The sequence below is a fragment of the Pteropus medius genome, unplaced genomic scaffold, assembly GCF_902729225.1.
Source record: "Pteropus medius unplaced genomic scaffold, Ma_sr-lr_union100, whole genome shotgun sequence".
Lineage (NCBI taxonomy): Eukaryota > Metazoa > Chordata > Mammalia > Chiroptera > Pteropodidae > Pteropus > Pteropus medius.
The window spans coordinates 18989060-19000314 of record NW_024349803.1 but is presented as its reverse complement, the minus strand read 5'-3'; the positions used below and the strand labels follow the sequence as shown (position 1 = coordinate 19000314).

General features: G+C 60.9%; 1 protein-coding gene across 5 annotated transcripts in view; it reads right to left on the bottom strand.

The window, feature by feature from the left end:
• The window catches only part of NBEAL2 (neurobeachin like 2), a 34484-nt gene extending 23431 nt beyond the window's left edge, over window positions 1-11053 (bottom strand). For 2 of the 5 annotated variants that reach the window (XR_005647526.1, XM_039837574.1), the window contains exons 1-9: window positions 10668-11053; window positions 3245-3333; window positions 3043-3171; window positions 2853-2934; window positions 2639-2763; window positions 2395-2477; window positions 720-805; window positions 338-620; window positions 70-176 (exon numbers count right to left, since the gene is read on the bottom strand). Coding sequence is in view for 4 of the 5 variants with exons in the window: in XM_039837574.1 (XP_039693508.1) it covers window positions 70-176; window positions 338-620; window positions 720-805; window positions 2395-2477; window positions 2639-2763; window positions 2853-2934; window positions 3043-3171; window positions 3245-3333; window positions 10668-10718 (1035 nt within the window). In the remaining variant the exon portion in view is untranslated. Of the gene's footprint in view, window positions 1-69; window positions 177-337; window positions 621-719; window positions 806-2394; window positions 2478-2638; window positions 2764-2852; window positions 2935-3042; window positions 3172-3244; window positions 3334-3881; window positions 5468-10667 lie in introns of those variants that run through there. The other 3 variants (XM_039837575.1, XM_039837576.1, XM_039837577.1) reach the window with 3 other exon arrangements.
• Window positions 11054-11255: the final 202 nt, after the last annotated feature.

Sequence of the window (11255 nt, the reverse complement as noted above, 5' to 3'; positions counted from 1 at the left end):
CAGCACCCCACGTGGTTCCCCCAGCCTCTGGGCTCCAGGATCTCCACCCCCAGCCTGGGCCCTGCCCACCTTGCTGTTCTGGATGAGGCGAGTAAGGTGTTCGAAGCAATTGTTGCTGAGGAAGGTGGCCTGCAGCACTGGCCGGTCCTCACATGCCAGCATCATGGGGATGGCATCTGTGGAAGGGTCAAGGGTCAGCCCTGCCCAATCCCCTCCCTGCAGCACCTCTGGTCAGCCTTAGACCTTTTTCCCCATACTGCCCGATCCAGCCTTTCCATTATCAGTTGGGCCTTCACCTTCTGGTACCACCTCCCCAAGAGCCTGAGCCCATACCCACCAAGCATGCTGACTCGTAAGGTGACAAGCGCTTCTTCGGAGCCCGGGCTCGGCCCAGCTGGCCAGTCGGCGTTAAGGATGCGGAAGTAACCCTCAAGCAGGGCACGGAGCTCCGGACCTCGGGAGGGTGTGCGGCTGGCATGCAGGACATGCACCGTGCCCACCAGTGCCTCTAGCGCCAGTGGCACGAGGCGGGGGTCCTGAGCTGGTGCACGGCCCCAGCCTTGTACCACAGTCAGCAAGCCCTGCACGGAGCCGGTGCTCACAGCCATCTGCCCATTCTCCTGCAGGTGTGGACAGAGATGGGCAATGGGCAGGGGGCTCACACAGCAGAAAGACCTCGAGACAGGCATCCTCTGGCCCACAGGCTCCTCCCAGCCTACCTTCCCTCCTGCAAGGACAGCACCAAAGAGGTGGATGAGACGCAGCAGCAGCACAGGAGGCAAGCGATCCGCATCCCGCAGGCTCTCTGGATGGAGTGAAGTGGGCAGGGCAGGACAGTGTCACCAAGCTTGCAGGGCTGTGGATCTATCAGGAGTCTGTCTATACAAGAGGTAGGAGCCCTGGGAGGAGGGTGGGGGCTGCGAGGCCCACTCTGAGGGAGAAGAGCTGGTACTGCGCTGAAGGGTCTAAAAAGTCATGGCTCTATACTAGGGGGCCTGAGGGGGACACAGCTCTTCTTTGGGAAGCTTGAAGGGGAACACAACCCTGCCCTGAGCCTAGCAGGCTCCCCAGACCCCCTTAAGCCACAAAGTAGAAGACTCCAAGGTGAACGTATCCCCTCCCCCCGCCACCCCCGCCTTCTTCCTCTCCCCTAGTGGCAACCCAGGGTTTAGTTTCTCAGATGCAAATCTCCTGGTACCTCTGCTCTGTGACAGTTGGAGCTTTCCCCAGTGACCTGCTCCGGGACCCTGCCGTGTCTAGCATACAGATGTCCCCTACCCCCACCTGTGCCCCCGCTCAGGACTTCTAGGGGCTTTCACAGCCTCATACATAGAATGGACGGGATGCCAGGCCACAGACTGAAACCCAGAGAGCAGAAAGGACCAGCCCGGGTCACATGGGTAGCATGGGGGCGGAGCAGCAGAAGCAGGGCTGGCTCCATTTAGGTGGGATGGGGTGGGAGGCCTCCTGGGGCAGGGCTTTGGAAGTGAGGCCTGGGAGCCCGGCTGGCCTGCGAAGGGAGAGGAAACGGTGGGCGAAGACTCGGAGGTGGGCTACCTAGTTGCATTCTAGGAATGAGAGGACATGACCACGGCTGGGGTGAGAAGCAGGATTTGATCCTGAGGGTCTCCGGCCACTATTGGTGCGTTTATAGCAGCAGGAACAGAATCCAGTTTGTTTCGTGAAGAGTGCTCAGGTGGCGGAACAGTGGAGGTGGGGGAGCTCCCCATGGGGAACCCTCCCTCCTGGAGCGGTCGCCCTCACTCCAGACCCAAGCCAGCAGCTCTGTGGGGTATCCCAGAGACAACGTTCTATCCCAGCAGGCCGGCACCTTCCCAAGCCCCGCTGCCCCTGTCCAGGCAGCATCCTGTCCCGAGCCCACTTAAAGCCCTGGCCAGCCTCCCTCTAGGGAGAGATGAGAGGGAACCCAGGAGAAGGGGGTCCCCAGAAAGGATAGGTGGCCAGCTCCTGAATGAGCGAGGGAGAGGCCGTGGAAACACCTAGTGTGGACATTGTCTTCGGGAGGGTGGAGCCTGGGGTGGAGGCTACAGGAACAAAGGGATTAGACCAGGGAGCTTTAAGATGGTCCAGATCAGAGTGGGGTACGAGTGGTTGGGAGGACCCAGGAGATGGGAAGAAAGGGGAAAGGGAAATCGACGCCCCCACCTGACGGGAGGCCTTCGCTACAACCCAGAAATGATTAACTTTACCCAGGCGTGCCCTTTCTACCCTCTCTGCCCCGAACCCCCTCACATTCGCTGGGTTCTTCCAGCCCCACGTGCAGCCACCACTAAGAGAGACCTGTCCTGTGTAAGGAATGAGGAAATGCAGGAAGGGGTTCAGGCTTGGGGGCGGGGCCAGGTGGGGCCCAATGGGACAGGGGCGGGGCCTGACCTCTGAAGAAGGCGCCGAATTCACAGGGTAAAGCGGCGGGAGGGAACTTGTATTTGCTCTTCTCCTTGGCACTGATGACTTCCCTGGGGGTGGGGGTGGGGAGGGCAGAAGCAGGGTGAGGCCAGGTACTTCACCCCTCCTTGGCCATCCTCCCCTCTCCGGCCTGCACACGGCCCCCTCCCACCTCCACACGTTTGCCACAGCGGCACCCCGATCCTCTCCCGATCCCCCTCCGGGCTCTTACCCACTGTGCTGGCGCCGCCAGGTCTGGTAGGGGTCAAAGAGGGCCTCGCAGAGGAGTAGGGCATGCAGGGCCGTGTCCTCCAGCTGGGGACCCTGGCCCTCCTGCGGTGGTGGGTGTCCTTTCAGCTGTACATGTGGAGACAGGGCAGAAGGGGATTAGCTGGGTGGTGGGTACCGCCTGCCCACCTCCCACCTCCAGGTAGAGCCCACCTCACCTCGGCCACCAACCGGGTCAGCAGTGCCAGCACCCGAGGCGCCAGCACCTGGCCCCGGCCTGCATCCACATTCTCCAGGTTCCTGGGGAGTGAATGATGGGAGAGGTCACAGCAATACGCCAGTGCCTCCTCTGGCCCACAGTTCCACCCCCCACCCCCCGGCATCTTGGGGAGGACAACAGGGACCCACCTGCAGAGGACGATGAGGAGCTTGAGCAGCAGCAGGGCCTGCTCCAGGTCCCCCTCGTCTAGCTGCTTGGCCAGCACATGCAGCGTGTCCAGTGGCAGCAGTGGCACCTCTGCACCTGCTTCTTCTGGCCTGCAGGGAGGGGAGTCACTGGGGTGCTCAGGACCCCTCGGGCTCCCCTCCCTCCACATAGCTCCAGCCTCACCTGCGTGGCTCCAGGGAGGACAATGAGATGCTCTTCTCGAAGGTACCCACAAAGGCCTTCAGCCACTGCTGCAGACAACCCAGGTCCTTCTGCAGGTTCAGGGGGCAAGGGTGGGGACAGAAGGGGTGCAGTGAGTGGGAGACCAGTGAATGGAGGCTGGACATGGGCGGACAGGGACTGGAGGCAGAGCGGTGTGGGCGAAGAAAGGGAATGAGGGGTAAGCGGGGCAGGAGGAAGGACGGAGGTTGGAAGGCCAGCATCAGGGGACGGCCATACACAGTGACCACTCTCCCAGTCTCTTGCTTTCCAGTCTCTTGCTCCCACCTCTGTAACCCTTGGGGACCCAGGCAGGCCTGACATAGGCAAGGGAGGAGCTTAAGTGTGTACACGCCTGGGGTGTGGCCATGGCCCACACTGCTGCTGGGCCAACCCTGACCCGAAGGCTTGGGCTGGGCTCTTGCCTGCCACCTTCTCCCAGCTCAGCAGTCGCCACCTCCAGGAAATGCTCCCTGACTGTAGATCCCATGGCACATGAGCATTACTGGCCAGGCAGACCTATGCACACGCGCCCCCACCACATGCACAGGTGCAACGCCCCGCCTTGCGCTGGGAACCTCCGCCCACCCTGGCTGGTTACCTGGACCCCAGGCCCCAGAGCTGGCTCCATGAGCAAGAGGGGCAGCGGCTGAGCCCAAGCCTGGGCGCCGCCAGGGAAACTTTGGTGTGAACGGGAAACGTCCCCTCCCGCCCCAGCCAGGGCAGGAAGCGCAGAGTCACGGTGGGGGAGGGGCGCCGCTTCCTCCTGGCAGACCGCAGGGATGTGGGGGGCCCCAAGGCACCCAGGGCCCAGCAAGGAAGCTGTGAGGGACACGGCCCCAGCACCAGGGGCCGGGCTTGGTGCACCAAAGGGCGGGGCCACACTACCCTGGGTGGGAGCCTGGAGTCAGGTATGACTATCTAGGCACAGGTTCTGAACCCTGTATCTATGATGCCTTTCATTCAAGGCACCCACATCTCCCTGACCTGGGTCCAAGGCCTCTCAGGTCTAGGGGACTATGTGGAAGGCTCATCCACACCTTTGTCTCCCCCAACCCCGTGTCATGGCCTCCTCACCTGGCCCTGCTGGTCTCTGCTCCAGAGACACAGCTGAATAGATCCTAGTCAGCTCTAGTCTCCCCTGACCTCTGAGCCCCGCCCTGGGCATGGAGTGGGTCCTGCTCAGACCTGAGCTCCGCCTCTCACCCAGCCTTCTCTCCTTCCATGCCCGCCCCATCTGGTGCTCCCCCGCACCCCAACCAGCTGAGCCCAGAAGGTAACTTTCTTTCCGGAGGCAGAGGGGCAGGCCAGGGACTAGACAGGAGGAGGATGAAGGGGAAAGGGACACATCGCAGGCAGCGCCCAGTAGCCTGAGGCTGCTCCCCAGGTACCATGGACCCGAACTCAAGGACCTTCAGAACTGCCTTTGGATGGATGGCTAATTTTTGCCATCCGTGCACCCCAGACCACATAAGCCCCAGGGAAGGGGGCCTGACCCCAGCATCCTGAACCAGACCCCTAAGAAACCTAGGCGGAGCAGCCTTCCGCCCTGTGCTTGGGTACCTTCTGTCACAGATCTGAGGCCCAGAAAACTAGGAGAGGGGCTAGGGTCACCTAGGTACAGTCCCGCACCTGTACCTTGACAGACGCTTTGCCTGTCAGTTACCTTTGGTGACCTCTCTACCCTCTGAAGCAAGGACACCAAAGGGTCCAACCCTGAAACACCAGAGCTGGGGGTTCCCAGAGGGGATGCCTCAGCCACTACCAGCTTCAGCTGTACCTCTGAGGATGCTGAAAGCCAGACCTTCGTTCTAGGTCAGGGACACTCATGGTTGCTAACCAGCTATCCCAAGCTGACCATGTGACCCCTGACCTCGGCCTCAGTGACCCCACAGATCCCTGTCTACCGTCAAAACTGTCTCAACACCACCCTCCCCTCATCTACCCCCAAACCATCCCCCATCGTCTCACCCAAAATGTGGGTCCTGAAAGCCCAAATTTGACCATGTCCCCGCCGCCACCCGACCAGAGGATAAAGACTCGACTGCTGAGCACGGCATTCCAGACCCTCGTCCAGCCAGAGACCGCTTTACCGGCCTCTCTGCCCCTCCCCATCTGAGTCACATCCTCCTGTCCAGGTCTCGGTCCACCCCGCACCCCACTGCCATCTGTGACTTGGGCTTTTGGTGCTTTTGGTGCTCGCCCCCTTTCTGTGGCCATCACCTAAACAGGCCCTCCCTGACCTGGCTCAAAACTCTGCATACTCCCACTTTTTGTCCCTAGAGCCACACCTTTGGCCTGTCCAGTCCTACAAACTTCCAGCAGCAGGTCCAGGCTGGGCTGGTTTTAGGGCTGAGACAATCAGGGCAGCATCTGTGGGTACTGGAGGAGGCGTGAGGGGTCTCTAAAGCACAGTACTAGGCAGGGGTAGGGGTAGTTGCCTGTCCTGCCTCTGTAGGTCTCACCTCTTCTCCCAAGACGGCCTCAGCATGGCTCTGACCTGGGCCCTGTGGCTTGAGGCAGCAGCCAGAGCCAGGCGGGGGGCCCTGAGCATGGCGGCAGCGCTGCATGTGGAGTGGTCTAGAGCGGGTTAGGAGGAATGGCTGTGGTCCTTGGCTTCCCCATACTCCTCAGAGGTTCTGCCTAGGCTGGCTTCTCCCCTCCCTTGCCAGCTCTGGGCAGGGCCAGCCCAGTCCCCACCCCAACCTGAATGGGCCAGGGTCCCCACCGTGCCCCTCGCATGAAGGCAGGTCAGGAGCAGCCACATTCCTCCCCAGGGCCCTGGCGGAGGGGAGAAAGCTGTGGGTATGGGTAAGGTCAGTGTCCCCGGGAGAAGGCGGTCTCATAGTCACTCTTCTAGGGACTCCAATCTATGCCCAGCCAGCCCTAGGACACTCAGTTCTGGGGGTTGGGGGCTCCCAAGGGCTCGTTAGGCCCTGGGCAGGCATGGAACTGCCACTTCCCTAGGACCTGGGAGGGCTGGGGGCAGCAGCTGTGGTATGGACAGATGGGTGGAGCTATCTGCAGAGGCCACTGAGCTGCCTGACACCATGCCACCCCTAGACCTGCTTGCCCTGTCTTAATTCAGGGCCCTGACCTTGCCCGAATCCTTCATGCCTGCCCTATCACCACCCCTCTTGGGGTTTACAGAAATTCTTTAAATAGCACCTGGCACCTAGTATACCTCCAGTGTACACTAGTTACCATCACTGTCCCATCAGCCAGCTACCTACCCTATCACAAGCCTTAGGGCAAGTCCACAGCCCACTCCCCGGCAGAGCCAAAGTCTCATGGGCTGTGCCCCAGCTGGCAGGTGGAATAGGGGTATCTCGGTGGGCCCCAGGATGGAGAGAGGAGCAGGGGAGCGAGAGAAGATCCGAGCTCCATGGTGGTGACTCCTCCCAGTTTGAGCTGCCTGGGTGGTAGTGAGCACCCCATCGCCTGGAACAGGCAAGCAGATATGGGACAGGGTGGGGTCTGATCAGGATGACCCTTTCAAGCCTGGGGGCATCCTCACTCAGCATCAGGAGGGGGATGGAATGTCAAGCTGAAGGTGGCTTCTGGCTACACCAGGAGGACTAGAGGTCAGACCTGAAGGACCCCAGTCCAAGGAATGAAGCAGGAAGATGGGGACTTTGCCAAGGGCAAGGACAACTGAGGAGAGTGGTCCAAGTAAGTACCCAAGTGGCTGGGCCAGTCTCTCCCCCTTACCTGAGAAAGGGGTCTTTAAAGGAGTGGACCTTCTGGTCTCCATCACACCCCCAGGGCTTACCCTTCCCCTAGTCCTATCACTATGGAAACCAAGAATTTCCTTCCAGGGTCCCCATAGTAACCAACCCTGTTTCCATGGGGACCCCACAATTCCACATCAGCTCCCCAGTTGCCATAACAACTCCAGGGATTACCAGCTCTTCCCTTGACCCCGGGCTCTGTGCTACTCTCCCCATCACCTCAGTCCCGCCCCCTTCAGTTGCCTTGGTAATAAAGGCAGGGAGGAGGAAACCCTGGTTGCCCCCGTGAGGTACGGAGGGGGCCCAAGCACCAAGGAGGCTGTTCCGCCTTCCTTCTTCCCATTCCAAGAGGGTAAACTGAGGCAAGGGAAGGCATACGACCCAGCTAAGGTCCCAGAGGGAGTAAGAGGGCCCGACAAGCTTTCCATGGGGCCGGTGGGTAGAGCTCACCAGGCAGGGGTGAGGGAGCACGAAGGGGTGGGCAGGGCAAGCTCAACTCAAGCTCTGACCCGACCTCCCTGGAACCCTGAGTAGGAGAAATTAGAGAGTACAACCCGGGCTCCCCAGCTGTAACTCGAATGTTGGTCCTGTCCTGACCTTTGTGACCTTGAGTGCTCCTCAGCTCTTGTGTCCCCCAGTGCTCCCTTTTGCTGGGGGGCTTTTGAGTGACCCCATAAGAAAAGAGATCACTCATTTGCATGTTATTTTCCATAACCTCTATGTACTGGCCCAACTGTCAGCTTGTCAGGTGCTGTCCCCCTTCCCCTTACCCTCACACCCCTTCCTCTGCCCTCCCTGGGGAAGCCCTGGTGGGCTGAGTCCTCTGGATATGCCCCCACCCATCCCCAGGCCTCCCCCTCGCTCCTGACGACTTGCCTCTCGTATGTCCCACTGTCATGCTTTTGCTCCTGCCTTTCCTGTCCCCTCCGCCCTCAAGGCCCAAACGCAGCCTCCTCTGGTATGACTTCCCCAATCGGTCACTGCTGTGGCTCTCTCTCGTCCAGCCATCCAGCTGGACCCAAGAAGCACTCACTAACTGTGAGGTGCCGCAGAACCACGGAGCAGCGAGCATGATGAGAGCTAAAATGGGGACATGCCTGGGCGGAGGTCCAACTTGGTTTGGGGAAAGGGCAGGACAGTGCCATGTAGAAGAAACAGCTTGTGCCATCCCAGGGAGCAGACTCACCTGAGGCTTCCTGCTCGCAGGACCAGACCTTTCCCGAGTAAGAGAACACAGGCCGGGGGCTGGGCTGAGCTCGGCTGGGCCGAGCTCTCCCCTAAATTTGTCTGATGACCTTGAAGTGACCCTGCCTTGGTTTCCCCATGAGGGCCCTAAGGCACTCAGACTGAATGATTACCAAGAGCACTGTGGCCCTCCTTCCTCCTTCAGTAGCCACCGACAGCCCCCTCCCCAACTCATGGCCCCCAGCTGAGCAGGGCCCACAGAAGTGGGGGGTGGGTAGGTCTGAACCTGGGGTCTATGAGGAGAAAGGAAAGGCAGAAAGGGGGTTGCTCCCCAGGGCAGGCCAAGACCCACAACTAGGGAAACAGGTTTGCCAGCTGATGTCAGCTCTCACTGCTGAAGGGAGGGGCATAGGCGTTGGGGGAGCCTTCTGGCTGGGTGACTGGCCAACTCAGGGGTCTCTTAATACCCTTTATCAGTCCAACCCCTTACCTTAGCTTACCCCCTCCCCAAAGCTTACACACAATAGGTCCCTAGCAGGGCTCCAAGTACAACGGCCACCACTCCCTGGGAGCCTGCACAGAGGGGTGGGGACAGTGTTCTGGGGGCAGGAGCAGCACCAAGCGGGCAGGAAGGCAGTGCAGAGCTTCCTCTCCCCTGGCGGCCTGGCCCCGCCTGGCTCCCGGTTCACACTCACATCCTGGATTTGTTTGCCAGGCCCCAGGCTGCCCTCTGCCTGTCCAGGCATCCAAGGCTACAACCAGCCAGCCTGTGCCCCTGTGAGGTGATGAGCTGAGGGGTGGGGGAGGAACTCAGCACGGATGAGTGCTAAACACCTCCTGGGGATGGGGGCCTGACCATTTGCAGAGCTCATCTAGAATGGGTAGTGGAGGCCACCATGCTGGAGGTACAGTCCTGTGAGACAGTGGGAAGACGCCCTCCCCTCGCAGCATGCCACCCAGCCCGAAGTCCCACCAACATCCGTCAGACTCATCACTTGGTTCAAGCCCCCTTCATCTCATCATAAGTGAAGAAATTGAGGACTAGAACCTGTCCATGGCCATAAGGGCAATCAGAAGCATAAGGGATAGGGGCAGATTTTCTTCTGAATCCTTCGCTCCTTCACAAAGACCAACCTTTGGAGATGGAGACAGGCTGGGATGAGGGGACCCAATGGGGCCAAGGAAGCAGGAGCCTTCTCTGGCATGGACCAGCTATACTGGCCACCCCTCTGCAGAGTCAAGGCCACCCCTGAGGTCAGGGCTGTGGCAAACTTACAGATAGGGAAGCTCAGAGATGTAAAGAGCTCTTGCCCTGGGTCAAACCAAAGAAGGACTCTAATCCACACACTGCCTTCTGCCAGGGGCTTGGACCTCTTACCACCTGAATAGACTCAGAAGCTGTGGCTCTTATGGCCTGGATTTCAGGTCCCTGGGGCCCCAGATCCAGCCTGCAGTCCTGGGAGACAGTCGGCCAGCCTCTTCACAGAGGGCTAGCTGATCTGAGCACTTACTTCCCCCAGTGAGGAGATCAGAGGCACACAATAGTCTATTGTGCCCAGGGCACACCTGAGCCAGGAGCATGATGCCAGGCAGGTGCAGGGAGGGAAGCTGGTGCGGGTGAAGGACAGGGGGGTGCTACCCTGGGATCCCTCCCTGCTGTGGATCCAGAAGGAAAGTGGGGGCCTATGTATGTGAGACACAGAGTTTGGGGGATACTAGGTTCTTGGCTCTGACAGGACACCTGGCTCAGTCGCTGTCTTCATCTTCTGAGGCTACTTGAGGGAGTCTCTGAGAGAGGACAGGGAGCTCAGGAGCAAAGGGCCTCTCTCCATCCCTTTCAAACATCCTTCCTAGGCTCAACCCCCTACCACTACGCTCAGCATCCACCGCAAATCTTTCCTTCTGGCTGGACCAGCCCCAGGGGGTTGGGTGGGGCCGCCTGGGGTCAGGGAGGAGCTCATCACTACCTGGTCTCTGAAGAAGGGTGGGGGGGTGTCTAAGTTTACTCAAGTTGGACCCGCAGTAGGGACGCCTCTCTGAACCCCCAGCCCACTCATACCCATGGGCCATAACCACCCAACGGGGCCGCGCCCACGCAGGGGCAAGCCCAAATGCAAACTAAATCTCCCAGCCCTTCCCGACCTGCCAGTCTTTCATTTTATTTCCGGGCCTCAGTTTCCCCATCTCTAAAAGGGAGAAATGCCTGCCCGGCTTGGTCCAAGCCCCTCTCTGGCACCACTGAGGGTGGCGGTCCCCACCCAAGAGAGTCTCGTGAGGTGCGGGTCCGCGAGGCTCGTCCCCCAGGTATAAGTGCCGGAGGCACCGGCGGGGCTGGGGGCGCACACGTGTGTGCGAAGCCCGAGCACGCTTAGCGCGCGCGCATCTACGCGGACACGGGTGGCGCGGGGCGCAGCAGGTGCAGCAGGCGCGGGGCGCTGGGGGCACGGCGGGCGCGGGCGGGGCGGCCTCACCTGTGCGTAGTAGAGCAGCCACAACTCGTAGAGCCGCTCTGAGGCGGCCATGGCCCGGCCCGGCTCCGGCCCTGCTGCGCGCCACCTGCCGCCGCCGCCGCCGCCTCCTCCGCGCCGCCCGCCGGTTGCCCTCGGCCAGGCCCATGGGCGGAGGGCGTCACTCCGGGGCGGAGCGGCGCGGTACCACTGGGGTAAGTAGTACTGGCCCCCGCCGCATTGAGCCACCCAAGTCTGCACGCTCCTCCTCCCCGCCGGCCGCCACCCGGCTTCCTGCACTAGGCTGCGGCCGCCGCCGCCCCGCCTCTCCTGGGACCTTGCAAAGGGCGGGGAGCCCGGCGGGAGGAGGAGCCTGAGGACAGTCCGCGCCCCTACCAGTGTCTGGGGAAGGGAGGGCCAATGTGAGCCTCCTGGACAAGTGTCGTAGTCAGGGATTCCAGACTTGCCCTGGGTCCTGATCCGCCCAGTATGCAGCCAGCTTGGCTGGAATCGCCACCATTCGTGCAAGGAACAGGCTCGCGGAGTCGGGGGAAGGGGCTGCGGCCGCCGGCAGATGTCCTGGGTCCTTCAACAAGTAATGATAACAATAAC